Source organism: Colletotrichum spaethianum (genome assembly GCF_022836535.1).
Source record: "Colletotrichum spaethianum MAFF 239500 DNA, contig16, whole genome shotgun sequence".
NCBI lineage: Eukaryota > Fungi > Ascomycota > Sordariomycetes > Glomerellales > Glomerellaceae > Colletotrichum > Colletotrichum spaethianum.
The window spans coordinates 878,997-895,735 of record NW_026054786.1 but is presented as its reverse complement, the minus strand read 5'-3'; the positions used below and the strand labels follow the sequence as shown (position 1 = coordinate 895,735).

At 57.9% G+C, this 16,739-nt stretch overlaps 3 protein-coding genes across 3 annotated transcripts; 1 reads left to right on the top strand and 2 right to left on the bottom strand.

Moving 5' to 3' along the window:
- Window positions 1-6,265: 6,265 nt before the first annotated feature.
- ColSpa_06749 (uncharacterized protein) lies at window positions 6,266-7,741 on the top strand (the record flags this gene model as incomplete). Its single annotated transcript, XM_049272961.1, has 3 exons — window positions 6,266-6,338; window positions 6,388-7,511; window positions 7,571-7,741. 3 exons carry the CDS (start codon window positions 6,266-6,268, stop codon window positions 7,739-7,741), a joined length of 1,368 nt encoding a protein of 455 aa, XP_049128918.1.
- Window positions 7,742-8,085: 344 nt separating this feature from the next.
- ColSpa_06748 (ergothioneine biosynthesis protein 1) lies at window positions 8,086-9,258 on the bottom strand (the record flags this gene model as incomplete). Its single annotated transcript, XM_049272960.1, has 2 exons — window positions 8,086-8,860; window positions 8,939-9,258. The coding sequence occupies 2 exons, from the start codon at window positions 9,256-9,258 to the stop codon at window positions 8,086-8,088; spliced, it is 1,095 nt and encodes a 364-aa protein (XP_049128917.1).
- Window positions 9,259-12,297: 3,039 nt separating this feature from the next.
- On the bottom strand, window positions 12,298-12,615 carry ColSpa_06747 (uncharacterized protein; the record flags this gene model as incomplete). Its single annotated transcript, XM_049272959.1, has 1 exon — window positions 12,298-12,615. One exon carries the CDS (start codon window positions 12,613-12,615, stop codon window positions 12,298-12,300), a length of 318 nt encoding a protein of 105 aa, XP_049128916.1.
- Between the last annotated feature and the right edge of the window lie 4,124 nt (window positions 12,616-16,739).

The window sequence follows — 16,739 nt, the reverse complement described above, 5'->3', positions numbered from 1 at the left end:
AATGTTGCTCTGAGGCGCTCCAAGTGGGTCGTTGAAGAGGGAAGGAAACGTTCCGGAGTACTTCAGGCCACAGTGAACCAAGACGCCGTAAGACGAACGATGGTGTTGGCGCTGGCGAAGGGACAAGAAGAGTTCTGGTCACAACTCAATAAAGGTTGGAGGGTTTGGGCAAGGGGGAAGATGGAAGATGGAGACCAGGTGGAGAGGGCGTCGACTTTGAACGAGGTGACGGGACGGGGTGAGGGAAAAGAGAAAAGAGATAAGACTACAGGACACGAGGGATGGCGGGATAAGGCAAAAAGAACCAAAGTCAAGGCAGTAGTAGGGTAGGGTCAGGGCGGTCGGGTCAGGTATCCGTAGTGAGAGTCTGATGGAGATTGATGGCGACGCGAGGGAGGGGGTGCGGCACGGGGGGGGGCGGCTGACACCCAAAGGATTACAGTATGTACGGTTTGTGTAAGACTGGATGAGAGAGGGGGCAACGACTTGACTAGGGGACCACGAATGGAACAGCGCCTTGGTATCGGTATTGGTGTTGTGGGTTCGGGGCAAGTTGCGTATGAGAAAAGGGACACGAGAGAGAAAGAGAGAGAGAAAGATAGAGAGAGAGAAAGATAGAGAGAGAGAGAGAGAGAGAGAGAGAGAGAGAGGAGCGCGAGGAAGCGCGAGACAGTGAGAGGGAGACTCGCAGACGCAGATGCAGATGCAGATGCAGACGCAGACGCAGACGCGGTCTCAGGCGTAGTGCCAGTCCCTTGCCTCTTTACGCCCGTATTGAGCAGCCGGGCAAGGCCAGGGCCTCGGGAGGGGAGAGATGAGGAGGAGATTCGAGAAAAGGAGAGGGACAGGATGAGATGGGCCGCCCGGGGAGGGGGGGGAGCAACTAAGAGGCACAGCAGGCTGCCAGGCATGGTGAGGCAATGAGAGCGGGTTGGCATTCTGCATGTTCCATTTCCTGCATGTCTAGGAGGATGCAAGCCAATTAGATGGTTGTCTGCTAGCTTCGCGTGTATGGGTTGGCAGACCGAGTGTAAGCAGAGAGACAAAAGAGGGAATGGGAATGGGGTGTGTGCCAGGAAGAAGCAAGTGTGCGGCTTGAGAAAGCAGGGCAGGTCGAGGGCCTAGAACATGGCCGATTCTACACACAAGTCGTCGAGTGAGAGGCCGAGGGGGTGTGCAGTCGGAGGTGGCAGGAGGCGAGAGGTGGAAGAGGGACGGTGGGGGTGCGGGCGGTTCACAGACACCGTTTACCGGGACCCGTAAGGCAGGTCGACCGGGCCCAGTGGAGGCAGGCCAGGGGAATGTGAAGGCGTGGAAGGGGGCAAGGGTAAGGCAGCGTGGGCGCGCGGGCAGCTTGCGGGGCCGCAGCCAGCAGCGCAGAATTAAGGAAAGGCAACAAGCGGTGTCGGGTCGGCGTTGAGAGGAATGGCGCTACCGAAGCACTGTCTAGGCGCTGCGGCTTGGGTGACGGAGCATAGCATGGTAGCCGTCAGGGTCTGGGGCCGGGTCTGGTCTAGAAATCGGAATGGCTCGTTTGGGTGGGACGGGGCAAGACGTGGAGGTGGTGGTTACTATCCGCGAGCCAAGCAGGGTTGACGTTGGATCATGATGCCGACGACATTTTGGATCATCAGAGTCGTCCTGGGGAGGGCTGGTTTACATCCGTGCTGTGTCGGCGTTTGGTGACGCTGTTGTCGATGGCCGTTGGTCATTGGTTATGGGGGACGCAGGTGGTGGGTGATGGGGTGTCCTGGAGCGGGCAACGACCAGGATACGGGGACAATTTGACGGGAACGAGATGAAGGGCGTGTTTGGCTATGCAAAACGCTGTACAGTAGGAGCGGCACACTTGCGGCCTCAGAGTTAGAACAGGCAGTTCATCGCGGAGTGCCAAGGGCTCAAAGAGAACCAGTAAGGGCCACAGGCGTCAGCAACGGACCAGCCCTCATCGCGAGTCGCCGTTGTCGGGGATCGTGGGCTTCTAGATTCGGCTTGGGCTTGGGTATGCAGGTCAGGTACATCCAACAGGTAGTGAACGGAGCAAACTTCCCTGACCACCCCGACTCGGTCATGTGCGCAGAGACGCGCCCTTGTATCTAAGGACAAGACGCCTTTGTTTGTTGTTTAGCCTCGCCGTTGCTCCGGACCTTGGTGCCTGGCAAGCTGGGTCTCACTGCAGGCGGACGCGAAGCGAGGCCAGGAAAGAGAAGAGAGAAAAGGCAAAGTGGGAGAGGTTCGGCGAGCTTGAGGACCTGTTCCGAGTATGGGTGACGGGTTACGGAACTGGGGAGCTGGTGAGCGGCAAAGGCCCTTGGAGCTCGGCGCAGGCCCGCAGCAATGATCGGTTGGTCCGATTTGCAAGTTGACAAGGACACGATGCAGGCGCAGATGGAAAGGGAAAGGCATGCTGTTGCAGGCGTTGGTGGCGGGGAAAGAAGGGAGGGGAGTTGGAAGTCGGGAAATGGGGCAGAGGAAGAGAGACATTCGAGGTAAACTAGGTAGAACAACGCTAGTGGGAGAATGGAGAGGACTTGGGACGTTGGATATGGAGCCATGCTCGGGGAAGGGGGGGGGGGGGGGGGGGGGGGGGGGGGGGGGGGGGGGGGGGGGGGGGGGGGGGGGGGGGGGGGGGGGGGTGGAGGAAGATGAACCTACTCTGCAATAGCAAAGATCGACCAACGAGGTAGATTTGCATATCCGCATGCTTTCCTGTCCCCACGTTCCTCTTGCCGTTCCTGTTCCCTCCTTCTTTCCGAATCAACTTACTTGGGTTTCTTCGCCCCCCCCCCCCCCCCCCCCCCCTCCTCCTTCCTGCGCTGTGCCCCCGTGAAGCCGTGCCCTTCGGATGTTGGAAGGTGATATCCCCCTCCCCCTTCCTCTTGCTTTCTGTGTTCTTGTGATTCTTCTTCGCCCAAGGCATCCAAAAAAAAAAAAACCGGATCGTGTTTCGTCATACCTTCCTCATTCCATCGCATTGCACATCCTATGCATCAACGAACTCGAAGCTTTGCCGGAGAATGCAGATGTCGAAATAAGCTCACCCCCCCCCCCCTCGACTTACAGTTCGCCTGGCGTGACATGCGCAAGGGCAGACACGACGCAGCAAGGACCACTTTCACCCGAAGTTGCAGTCGCAACCGCCGTCGTCCTCGCAGTCGCAGTCGCAGTTGCCGTTGCAGTCTTCTCCCACGCCGTCGCTGGTGATCATTGTCCCCTCCTTCCTCCTTCCCCGTTTCTCGTCTCTCCCGGCTCTTGTCTCCTGCCTTTTGCTACTCCCTCCTGCCTCTTACCTCTCGCTTCCAGAGTCCTCCTCTCTTTCTCACACACACACACTCTCTCTCTCTGGCTTCTTCCCTCGTCTCCGCCTACCTAGGTACCGGTACTCTACTCCTCCTCCACTACCTCCTGCCTTGGTCCTTGTCTCACTCGTTGTAAGGGACTTCTGTTGTCGAGATAAGAGCACGTCTAGTCTCTTTTTCCCGAACACCCTTCCGGCCCAATCATTCACGTTACACGGACTGGCCCGTCTGCCATCCAAGACAGCGTCCACTATTAGTTTCCCTTCTGCTTTAACCTCCCGTCCCATCCAAGGGAGGTACAGTCTACCCTCACTCGTCCTTCGGCTGGCCCTTGCGGCTTCTTCATCCTCCTTCCCGTCTCACTCTCTCTGACTTGCGAGCTCGGGCTTGCAGCAGAATTCCCCAAAGTCGCGTCACCACTCGCAGCCGCGCTAAGGCAGAGACAATTGAAAGACACAGTAGACAGGGCGACCTATCTTGGAGGGTGTTGCGACGACTGATACCACCTCGTGCGACCTCCGCATTCATTTGTATTCCGTCTCATGCAGACAAGACTCCCAGGCTAAGACCATCCGATGAGGAGCGGGAAGGTCCCATTGGGCTGAAACTCTAATTCACGGACTCGACCCAACCCAAGACACGACGGCCGGCACATCAGGTCATTTGACAAAGGAGGTGCGGTCCGCCCTTGCCTCGCCTTGCTTCTTGGGCACTGTCCCTAGACGCTGTCGAATTGCCTGCCACTACCGGTTGACGTTGGGCCCGTCACAACACCTGCAGCCACGCTATCTACGCGACGCTGCGCTGCCTCGCCCGTTGGACTTTATCGTCGTCGTCCTCGCTTTGGACAAGACATCGTCACATCCCCCCGTTGCTTAAGGCGCACGCCCAGGTCGCCTTGCGCACTTCGTCCTCGCCCGAACACCGCACGCGCAGGTGTCCGCCATCGATCCGTGCACGCCCTCGCAGCTGGAGTCCTCACCCTGAACCAACGACAAGAACATCGAATTCCTCGGTTCGATCCTGCCAGACTCCTGCCCTCTTCTTTACTCGGTATCATAAATGCCCGCCCGCACACCTTGTCTTTCCCCAGTGTTGCCGACAAGTCGTCACGAGGTACCTCACCTCACTTTTAGCTGCCAACCTGCCTCAAGACATCTGAGATCGCACAAGCCGTACACCCACACAAGACAACCTGCGACCCCAGCCCACACGGCCAGCATCCCAGTCAGTCAGATTCATGGTCCGGTCGGTGTCTGACGTCTGACTCTGCCCTCCACTCGAAGTGGAGCCGTCGTCAAACTAAACCAAACGAGAGCCCCGATACATCGGTCCCGTTCAGTCCGAGGCGGTAGGCGGTACCTAGGCGGTATTCCTAGGGGTTCGACATCTGTGCCCATCACGTCGCTACGCCACGCCTCCACGTTTTGTTCAGTCTGTTACCGGTAGCTCATCCACGTTACCCTCGCTGTTACTAGTCAGTCACTCGTCGCGCTTGCGCATCGGCCACCACCCTCGCCCGCGTTTTCCCTCCCTAGTTTTCTCATCCCACTCGTACGCGTAAGTACGCACGCACGCACGCACACTACGGTACAACCCTTCCACGCCCTGTGACCCGCCCATTAGCGGGCGCGGCAAGACATCCTGAGTTTGAGCCGACAGTAGCGCGCGCTGGGTCCCGTTGTTGGCCGTCGCTGCTGACTACTGGCCGCAGGTGCTCACTCGTACTCTTGGCCTCTTCTTGCTGGTCCTGGTCGCTGTTCTCTCCTTCGGCCCCATCTTGCCTCATTGGCCCGCACCTGCACCTGCATTTGCGTGTTCAGTCCACGCTAACGTTACCGCTCCGCCGTCTCCGCCGCCTTTTCTACCTGTTCCCGGCCCCGGTCCGCATTCAACCTCCCCTGCCCTGCTGCCCTGTCGTGTTCCTGGCCTCGAAACCGCCCTTCACGCCATCTTTTTTTTTCTCCACTGCCCTCTCCACTTTGAATCCGAACCACCACGTACCGCTGTCCTCGGATATTGACCTCTTGTCTTGTCGGGGAACGGGCGCCGTTAGGCTCGTGTGTTTGTTCTTCCCGATAACCTGGGTTCCGTAGCCAGCACGGCCCTCGTGCTCCGCTCGAGGCCGGCGGAGCTTGATGACTCGACTTGATATGGACGGTGCTGCAAACATGACAGCGAAACAGCCCCGTAAGAGAACCCTGGACCTAGATGGGGATCCCCCTCCCCCTCCGGTTCCCAATTCGACCGCTTCACTCTCTGTTCCTACAACTCCACCTTCCTCTACGCCTGCATCCACCCCTTCGCCCGGAGCCGACGACATTGACAACGCCAACCAAAACTACCAGATATGGAGCCCCCGTCAGAGTTTCCATTGTCTCTTACCGAGTCCATTCCGGCAGCACGTCGGCGTCGATTTTCTAAATCACAATGCGGCAGTCGTCGTACGACATTCTCTCCGACTTGTAGGTTCATCACTGTCTCCTAAGTTTGGTGACCCCTCTGCTTGCCTACCCCCTTGCTTGGACACCCAAGGAGAGGACTTGGGAGAAAACAGTGGACGGAAAGGGCGGGCGAACATGACAGCAGATCGGTAGTATGGCCAAAGCATCGTGCTGATAACTTACACAGCACACCGTGATCACCCTGCTGGCTCCTCGACACAGGCGCCCTTGTACGGTCCGCCGGTCTCTCCTCGCCGGTCTGCCAATCTTGTCTTCTCACCAGTACTGCCAGCTCCAGAATCACGCTTTGTGGAAAACCTGGACCTGGCGAACCCCTTTAATGACAATGCCGACGATGAAAACCGTCTCGTCTTGGGCCAACGCCCAATACAGCGGGGCGCCAAGGTTGATGGATACATCAAATTCCACAACGAGAAGAAGAAGGCGACCAACGAGCCTGGAGTAGCCGTCTTCTCGTACAAGGAAAGCGGACAACAGTCGTCTCCGAGGTCGACCCTCGCCATGTACCTCTCCCCGCAGTACATGTGCGAGATGGGTCTGCAAGACCAGGACGACAAGAGTCTGTTCGCGTTCTGTAAGTCCATGGCCTTTCATTGGACCAACACTCACTAACCGTCTACTAGACTTGAAGGCCTGGTGCCCGGGCCGGAGCGTTCTGAATAAAACTAACTGCTGGTTTGAAAACATCCCTCGGATGGCATCCAAAGACTCGTGCGTCAAGTCTGCCATCCTGGCGCTCGCTGGAACCTACGTGCTCGATTACCAGCCCAGAGAGAGGATCCGTCAAATTGCCCAGCGCCACTATAAGAACGCCGTGATTCTTTTGAACTTGGCGTTGCGGGACATTCGTGACCAGCTCCCCAGCGATAATGAGGCAGATTGCATGGTAGCTGCCATGTGTCTCCTAAACATGATTGACGTCGTATCTCCAGAGCAACGCCGGCCGCCAAATTGCGTTCCTCGTTGGTTAGAGGGTGCTCGTCTCGCGTGTAGGGTATTAGACGCAACGGATCCGGGACACCGCTACTGGAACCCCGTCAACATCCAACCCTCAGAGGCGCAAACGGGCAATATGATTATTGCCGGTCGAGCGGCTATCCTCGCCCTTCCGATGGCTCCCCTCGACTTGGGTGCCACGGACAATCGCCAGTTTGCGTGGCTGTTGCAGGGGTCGGAGCACGATGTACACAGAGTGCACGGCGGATGCGGCATGTCTCCGAGACTCCTGCATCGCTTTTCGCACATTACACACATGAGCGCCTTCTTAGCCGGCAACCCCGAGGACAGCGAATTCGTGATCAAACTGGGTGCTGACGCGGTACTTGAGGAACTGGGAAACCTTTGTCAATGGACCGAGGCGCCGTCCTCTTCGGCTGCCTCTCGACTAGACAGCTCCAGAGACACCTCTCACCCCCGCGACTTGTTGTCCTCGATCAAACTCGACAAGCACGGACTTGTCATGGATAGGAACTCCATGACCGAAGCCACAGCGGAGGCGTGGCGCTTGGCAGCCATCATCTACCTGCGGTGCCGTCTCTTGAGGCTCCCGCGTTCTCACCCAGAGGTCATCTCCCGGGTGTCCGAGCTGGTGAGGTGCGTTCGTGTGATGCCGACGTCAGGCACCTTCTTCACCGCCCAGGCACCTTTCTTCCCGGTGTTCCTGTTGGGTATCGTAGCCATACACGAGGCGCACGTCCAGTGTGCCCTGGGCTGGTTCCAGTCGGTCATCAGCACCAGCTGCCGCTCTGTAAGTCCCGTCAAGTCTGTTGCGCGTCTTGGCCTGGTCTAACCGACTCTTTGTTATAGAGCGTGCCGCCTGCATTCCAATCGCTCGAGCGGATCCGCGCGTGGATGGCTCACAACATCCGTGACGGCAGCATTCCCGAGCTCCCCCGGCGCATCTCGGAGCGGTATCCTTGGTGGGAGACGCTCGTGTCCCATATTTTTTCAACCGAAGGGACGTTGTGCTTGATTTAGGAGAGGGTAAGGACAAGGGAGGCGGATACCACGATTCATAGAGTCGCGCAATTTAGAAACGAGCATGCATCAGCCATTGATTTATTTTATCATTATCACTAGTCGTTTATTCATATCTCCTGCTGAACCACACGGCGGATCCCAATTGACTCGAGACCTGCCTGGGCGAGTAGAACCCGCAACTGCGCATACCCCCCTTTCACCATCTTCCACGAGCACTTTGTCTCCCTTGCCAAGTGAAACGAAGAAAGGAAAAAGACAAGGCAGGAGACCCGGGAATGCTTTTCGTACACACTTGCCCCGCCCCGTCTCGCTGGCGACGGAAGAAGAACCGGCCCCCGCTCCTACTCCCCGCTGACCGAGATGGCACTATCCTTCTCGTCAGACGAGGTTTCGGCGGCGGCGTCGGAGCTGATGCGGAGGAGGTACTGGCGCATCTCGGAGCCGTCAATGGCCCACGACTTGACGACCTCGAGGCCCGCCTCGGTGCACATCTTGCCGACGTCCTTATCGGACCGCTTGTGGGCGTCGAACCAGTCAATCTCGAGGCCCCGCCTCAGCGTCTTGCCCTGCGTCGCCGACACGACGTCCCGCTTGGCCCGGAGGTAGAAGCGGTGGCGCTTCTCGTCGCTTTCGATCTCGGCGCAAATGTCCCAGTCGCCGGGCCGGAAGACGTCCTCCCCCAGCAGGGCGTTGGCGTGCCGGAGGCCGTTGTGGAAGAAGCTCTCAAACAGGGCCGGGTGGCTGTGGTAGGCGTCCCAGACCTTGGCCGAGGTGACGTCGTGGCCGTCCATGCCGGCGAGGATGAGGTCGGCCGGGCGCATGAGGGCGGCCCAGTCGCGCAGGGAGGCGACGGCCTTCTTCCATGGGTCGTTGAAGAGGACGGAGCCGAGGGAGAGGAAGACGCGCGGGGTCCCCTCAAGGGTTTCGGCATAGGCGAGGCCGGCGGTGAAGTCGCCCCAGAGGCCGGCCATGTGGACGCTGCCGCCGGCGTGGCCGGGGGCGAGGTCCTCGAGGTTGGAGGTGAGGGAGTGTTTCGAGATGTCGAGGGCGAGGTAGGTCGCCTTGCGGCCCTGGTGGGCCAGTTCCTCGAGCAGGTAGTTGACCTTGCGCATGTCGCTAAAAAGAAGACAAAGTTTTTGGGTCAGCCAGCCATCCATCATTCCCAAGGAGCAAAGAGGGAAGGAGTAGACTCACCCCGCGCCCAGATCGATCATGGTGCCGTCGTCGGGGATGTAGTGCCTCGCCATCTCCCCGCTGTGCCTCTCAAACAGGGCAATCTCGTCGCGCGTCTGGTAGAACTGGGGCGTGAAGATGATGTCGGCCCAGATGGCCAGGCCCTTGTCGTCATACAGCAGCTCGTCGGGCATGGTGGGCAGCCCGCCGCGGGCGTTGGGGCGCTCGGCCGTGACAAAGACGCGGCGCAGGTCGTTGAGGATGGTGGACGACATTTGGCCGCCGCCAATGTCGAGCACGCTACCGTGCCCAGGAACGACCGCCTTCAATCGAGGTGTCATTGCTGCGGATTATGACGAGTGCGTGGTATCAGGATGTAAAGATGTCTCAAAACTTTGATGTTTGTATTGGGTTGGCGTCCAAGGTAGCAAAGCGGACGGCCAAAGGGGTTTGGGTGCTTGTAGATTCTGACGATCCAGACAAGAAACCCGAAAGCGCTGGTTCATAGAGGCTTTTTATACATGTCTGTCGTGGGATCCCGCAGTGAATCACCTCCATCGCTCTCCCGCCCTCTTCGTCCAATCCACAACGGCCTCCCTACCTACATCGACATTCACCGGCCCTCTCTTGGACATCACATCGCTTCCGATGTCATATTGCCGGACCGCAACACCACGGGCTCCTGTCCCTTGGCGACGTAGGCTGCAAGCGAGATATCTCTCCTTTGGGAACTCAACCCCGAAGCTGCCTCGAATGTGCAGACCGGATCGCTGAGACGAGATGCCCCGGCATCTTTTGGCAAACATCATCATCTTCGCAGGTGGCCTGATCCCACTCCAACACAATCATGGCAAGAGAGGCCGCGCCAGTCAAATCACGGGAGGAAGGCCCAGCTACGTCAGACGCATTGAAAGCGGGACCTGGAGCGGCCCGAGGAGTTTTCTCCTTTCTCTTCTTGGCGTGACACCCCAAGCCTTATTTTGGTTCCTGGCGACGTGGACACGACGGCCAATAGGAGGCTTCAGGCCGAGCGGGAAAGCGGAATCAGTGACGATGCGACTCGGGGAGATGGATGAACCTACAGCCGTTGGACTGGCTATTGGCTCAGTGACTTGTTCAGCGACGAGCCACGTCAAGAGACCACAAACAAATGTGGTAGAGCATGCGTTGGATGAGGACGCCGAGCCTGCCCCTCTTTGGGCCCGCGGGGTTCCCATGAGACATGATTTGAAGCGCCCATCAAGTTCCAGCGTCAGGAGCGCTCCGCTGTCTTCCGGTCAACAGAAGCAGCCAACCCGACAAGGCCGCGCGCCCGGTGAACTCGGAAGCCCTCGAATTAGGTTGCACCTCGGGCACCTTACAGACAAACTGCATGAGGCCGGTCAACTTGCATGCCGTGCGTATTAGACGATGGTGCCCCTCGCTCACCGGGTAGAAAGTTGAGTGTGCCGCACAATGAACCCGGGGAGGTGGGACTTGCAGGGTGGGAACGGGTGTATATGAGTGGTCGGTGGATGCGGGACAGCCAACGGTAATGGAAAGCGGCGTTTTTCGAAAATCTCTCCGTCAAAAGTGCATGTTTGCCTCAAGGCCTTGCCTGCGGTGCGGATGCAGCGAGGGCTTGTTGGTAATCTGACACAATCGTGGCTTTGAAGATCCGTATTCTGTCAGCGCCTGCGTCGTTCGAGTGACTAGCGGCTATGATGCGAGCCTAGCCATAGAGACGGTTTCTAGGCGATCAAGTTGATGAGACTCACATCCCTCTCTTGTAGTACGGTTGTCGTCAAAATCTGTCCGGCCGCTGTCTGTTTATGCAGCAAGACTGGTCTGTGCCGACGCCGCCCTAGGTGAGCGCACCGGCTCCGGGTGGCTTTCCGGAGCGGGCCGCTGAGTGAAAAGACAGCAAATGCACATGGCCTCTTGATGGCCTTTGCGGCCGTAGATCACCGCTTCAGTCTTTGAATGCAACCTTAGCACGTTGCAAGCCCACAAGCTTATGGATTGTGCTGCTTACGCCGGCCGGATATGTCTCTGTTCGAGGCAGCGCCCAGTCACGTCCAAGAGCTGAACACGCAGTGATGCCATCTGCACAGGCTCACATCTCAATCACGTTTTTGGGGAGGGGGTGAATGACTTCGAGCTATGCTGCCCAAGTGACTGAGGTCACGGCTGGATGGTGACTCGAAGTGCCCGCAGATCCACACAGGCAAACACACCTGATGGGAGTCGCCCATTTGCCAGAACACGGCTGAACCAGACAGCCCGGACATGACAGTACGCGCCATTAGCCGAGCTGCGAGTTCCGGTAGGGATGCTCTTCAAATCTCGTTGGTCCGTTGTAGCGGGCCTCGGGGAATGGCAGATGTCCACGGCCTCCAGCAACGTCAGTGGGACCAGAACCAAGCATGAATGTGGCACGGCTGGCCTGGGTCGTTGCTCCCAACGCACGCGCCTTGGAAAAGCCGAAAACATGGCCATGGCCCAATCTTCGATGATCCATCCGCATCACAGATGAAGAATCTGAAAGTCAAAGAGGCCTCGGGGCATATAATGAAGCGTCTTTGCAAGTTTCGGGTGGTTGTGCGCTCCCCCGGATTAGATCGTCTAACCGTCCAGATTTCTCGGTAATCACGGGTGAACCGTCTTGTCGGATGTTGACGAGTTCGGCAAGGCGGGCATGACCCAGGCTTGCCAGGCCCCTCGGTCAGGTTGGCCGGGGCCAGCCTTGCTTCCGCAAGGTCCAAATCCCCTGTTGAGCACCCGGACCGCGCGTAGTCGAGCCAGATCAGGCCGCTGTCTTTGCTGTGCCGTCGTCATGGAACTGCCCGCGGGAACCCTACCGCAACGTTTACCAAGTTGCTGCGACAGTCCCTCACAGGACCATGGGGCAGTGTGAAGCTTGAGATCTGAGCAAACATCCAAAGACGTTGTTGACCGTAACAACAATAAGAGCCCTAATCTCTGTCGATGGTAATACACATGCCTACCCCGGTGCAGAGAATGAGTCGAGTCGCCCCCTTCCAAACGCAGCGAATGTGCGTGCATCTTCGACCTTGATGCTGATGCAGAGAGACGCAAGCTGTACGTACATAGTAAGGTACGACGCGTCGGAACAGTGGGGATACAAGCGGGCGTCGGCCCCGGTGTGGGTGTGGAGCAACTCGCTCAGCCTGTGAGAGGGAGTTTGGGCCAGATTACTTGACTCAGTTCTCCCTACTCGGCCGGATTGAATTTTCAATGGCGGTTTCAGGACGGATAGGTTGGCAAAGATGCCTGGGCAAGTGATTCGCCTCCCTGGAGCGCCTCGACAGTCTGAAAAGACGACCGTTGAAATGACTATTGTAGAAGCCCAATGGTGCCCAAGGTGGAGGTCAGGCGGCCTACAGTTCGGCCGGGAATCGTTGAATGGCGGCCGTGATGGTGGCAGCGATACCTTCTAGAAGCTGGGGAGGAAAGGTCAGTCGTGAGTCTGTGTCACGAGTGTGACGTTGTGGCTCTCGGGCGGCAAAACTTGTGCGCGGCCACTTGTCGACCGTTGACTTGTGCTCGTCCGCCGTTTCAAGCGAACTCTTCTCGAGCCCACGGGACCGCCCAATGCCGAGGCTTGTTGTAGAGCCTCCAGAGACCACAGCAGCTTGGTGCGAATGGCCCAGTTTGCCTGGTTGGCCCGTGTCCGCCGTCGATTTGGACGGTGGCATTGTCTTGGTCCTCTTCGTTTTCCAGAAGCCTGGCAAGCTGCCAGGATGATGGTGGAACGACGGAAATGCCGGTGCTGCCGCAGGGTGGCCCAGTGAGAAAGCCTCTGGGGTTGACGTACACGTAGATTCACAGAGTGTTGTCCATTCAGGGTTTGCCGACTCCAGGTGTCGAGTCGAATCGGCATGGTCTGCCCGGACACTGGAAGCGTCTATGCACTGCGTACCCGGCGAGAGGGGTGTGTGCGCGCGCGCTTGTGTGGATACGGCGAGGCCCAGTCAAAAGGACTGGACAGCCAACTGACCACCATCATCTTGGGATTCTTGTGTCCCGTGACGGGAAGGCCGCCCAAGTCCCATCGAGCGAGCAATGCTGCAAGCTTGGCATTGGGTTAAAAAAAAAAAAGTTGACAGCTTCTAGGTGTGGTGCTCGGGGAGCGTGAAGAAAAAAAAAATGAAAAAAAAGGACGGCGTAACATGGCCGGTCGGCGGTCATCTCGGAGTTAGTTCATCCCACTCAGCTAAGTTTAGCTAGTAGACGTAGTTTCCTCGTGTGAGTGGGTCTAACGAAATTTAACATGCACATCCCTTCAACTGCCGGCGTCTTGCGTGGTGCTCCCTGACATGACCTGACGTTGTAACTTGTCCTTCTCGCTCGCTAGTGGACAGCTAAGGCAAGCAAACAAGGCGAAGCTAGTGCCTTTGGGACGCGTGCTAGTGAAGCTGGACAGACAACTGACAGAGATCGCCATAAGCCAGGTTTCGGCACGGGCGTTTCATGCCCGGATCGAGAAAGGATGATGGTGAGGATGTGGACGAAGGCATTTACTGCCAGGTGCCGCGCCGAACGGAGCAGCCGCCATCTAGAGAAGATTGATAAAATTGCTATTGGTAATTCTGGCATTATGGGAGTGGATATTGGCCACGATCGGGAGACTGGGGCGGGACTGTTGGCGACCCCGTTGCAGGCTTTTCTCTCTCCTCCTTTTTCTCTCTCTCTCCCTCTCTCTCACCCTCCGGCCTTGATCCTGACTAGCCCGCCAACGGGAGGATTCCTGTTGGTTGATATATGCACCCGTCACAAAGAGCAGAGCGCCCCTGGCAAGGGCAGTTGTGTTTCTTTGGCAATCCGACTGAGGCTTGGTAATGTCTTTGTCCTATTGTGCCTTGCCACATTGTGCCGGCAAGCGACGAATAGGGGGAGCATTGACTAGGTTAATGTCCCTGGTGTAATTCAGCGTCCATGTGCGATCAGGCCTAGCGTTCGTCGTGTGTGTGTGTGAGAGAGAGAGAGAGTGTGTGTGTGTGTCCTGGCCCAACGTGTGCCTGGTGCGGCGACATTGACATTGGGCTGAGAGGTGTCGTTGCTTAGAACAAACTCGAGTGATGTACGGGAGATCGTACCGTGTGAGTAAGTGCCACTCAATGCAGGGCAAGGCGTGTGGGCGCGCGGGGCGCCCGTCAATGGGATACATACTTGGAAGGCCTCACGGATCGGGAATCTCGAGAGCCCTGAGAACCATTTGCCGTGGCCAGCATGACGGCTTGTGCATAGTGCCGCAAATGAGGGCGGTGACGGCGATGTGTCGCTCGGCATGCGTGGTGTAGAGGATCTGCGGGTGAAGGAAGTCCCAGACAAAAATAGACAAGAGGTTTGGTTCGCGGCCCCCGCCGAAGATGATGAAATGACCTAGGCCATCCTCGTCGAGGGCAGGATAACAAGGGTGCCTTGGTTACGGGAGGAAGTTTGGGTTTGGTCAGTGTGCGTAAAACGTCGTGAGTTGGTACGAGGACAGGTAGCGGCGCGAGGAGGGACGCAGGGACTCTGGTTCGTGAGAAGACAGAAGACGATCCGGTCCATCGGGGTATCCGCATCGAAGTGCGAAGTGATCGCGTTTGCCTCGCAACGCGGAGGCAAGCAGACAGACAGACCGACTCGCACGGCAACAGCAACAGCAACATCATAATCTTCAACTGCAGCCACGGGCGGACGACAAGACGCAAGGCAGGGAGGGAACAAAGAACAGAGTAGAGAGCAGAGTCTGGTCATGACACGAGGCTGGAAACCAAGGCGCGAAGAGGAAGGGACAGCACACACCCACACACACACACACTGTCAAGCCATCGCGGGAAGGAAGCACCTGCCCTCAACTGTGGACAGGTAGGTACTCTGTACGTACACCCCATGATCATGTTTCTACCTGTGTCCAGTTTCCCGTACTGTGCGACCTTCGAGCCACAGTGTGGAGGGGGGAGTGGTGTGGGCGTGGATGTGTGGGATAGGTGGGTGAGCAGTCCTTCAGCCTCAGGCGAGGCACGGCCCCCACCGTCAGTGAACTGGGTGTAACTGAATGTGCCGGCTGCTGCCACGCATGGGGGCCGAGGAACCTGGAACACGCACTAAGTGCACAGTAGGCGACGTGCTCACTTAGACCCTGCCGGGCAAGGTAGGCAGCGCAGGCGTACACTACCTTGCCTACATTACTACACTACTACAGTATACTGTGGAAGCGACAGTTGAACACAATTGCCATGTACTACACAGCATGTAGAAGCGAGCATGCATGGAAGCATCATGGAAGCCTCCAATGTCCAAGACCATATCCATGCATCCCATTCGATGGACCCATTGGAACCGTGGTGAAGCCCCTCATCCAACTATCCCCAGCCGCCGACATATCCCAGATGATCTAGCAAGTGGTTACCTGCACTTGATGCAAGGCACCCTGCCTTGGCGTAGCCTGATGGCAGCCTCGTGACTGGTGACGACCCTGAAGTCTAACGCGATCGACGGTCGAGATGGGTGGGCCGGGGCATTGATGCCCGCGTTGACGACGCAGCGAGCCGTCCGACCACGATCACAGCAGCAGCAGCAGCAGCAGCAGCATCGAGGAGCCACACGAATGGACTCGGCGTGCCACACACTCGATACCCGAGTCGGGTTAGTTCGAATCCAGCCGGTTTGCGTACGTCTACCGATAAAACACGAAGCGACCCTCATCGCTGTTTGTGCTCGCTTTCCAATCGGATAGGTGATCTGAAACAGCTTGTCCCGAGACGCCTCGCTCGCTGAGTCGTACAAGCACACTTCAGATCATGTTTGTCGTTTGGGACGATGCTGGTTGCAGACTCGTATACCTACCTCACCTTACTCCACCCCAGCCAGCACACACATCTCAATAGAGTCTCCTGTCTACGACTGACCGCCGCCTTGCCCGCTGGCCGACTATGTTTGACGCGTCTGTGTCGGGCCAATCTATCTCCCCGCCCCATCCCCTCGCCCTTTTCTTTTATGGGCCTTGGCTTGGGGGTCAATGTCACCAGGTCTCTCTCTCTCTTTCTGTCTCTCATGGGTTTGTCGGATTGGGTCCTCTGTGACTGCAGCAGGGCGGGCCGCACAGACAATCGATGTGCAAAGTCGCCTGCGGCAATCTCCGTTGAGGCTCACTAGTCCGACGGCTTTGTCGGCTGGGCCACCCCTTGGACCATGCATGACGGTTGTAATAAACCGTGGTTGCTTTGGCTATGGCCCAAGGGAGATGCCGTGATGCGCCCGTGCCTGAGCTGAGTCCTGGCGAGGCGGGAACAATTCGCAGAGGGCCCCCAGAGTCTGAGCTCTCGGGAGCAGAGCCGCGGGATATTACCTTGGTGCTTGACTGTCGACACGCCCGTCCCCCCGCCCTGTTGCTGTTGTTCTGACGCCGAGGGCAGGTCATGCTACGAGGCTTATTGCAGCCCCCATCATCCAGTTCTTCAGTGTATTCGACCTGCTCTGCAACCAGCTGTCCCGTCCACAAGTCAAGGCAGCCATGCGTGCGGTCGAACGGGCGGCCATGGCGACAAACACACGACCCAGATCCCGAGTTCGCCAGTCAACGGCAAGAACGGGTATGTCTGAGGCCCCAAGCCCGTTTCTCGCTTGATGCACGCCCTCGCCGTTTCTTGGGACAGAGGGCAGGTACCATGGTACTCGACCTGCGGGGGGCCGGTCCTCCGGTCTGCGCTGCGCGCGTGAGCCCGGCTCAAGGCTGATGCGACACAGCTTGCCTTGTTCCCTCTACGTCTTGGGCCATGCCCTGTGTAGCAGAAAGTCCGTGTAATCTTGCTTGTCGGCCAATTACCCGGGG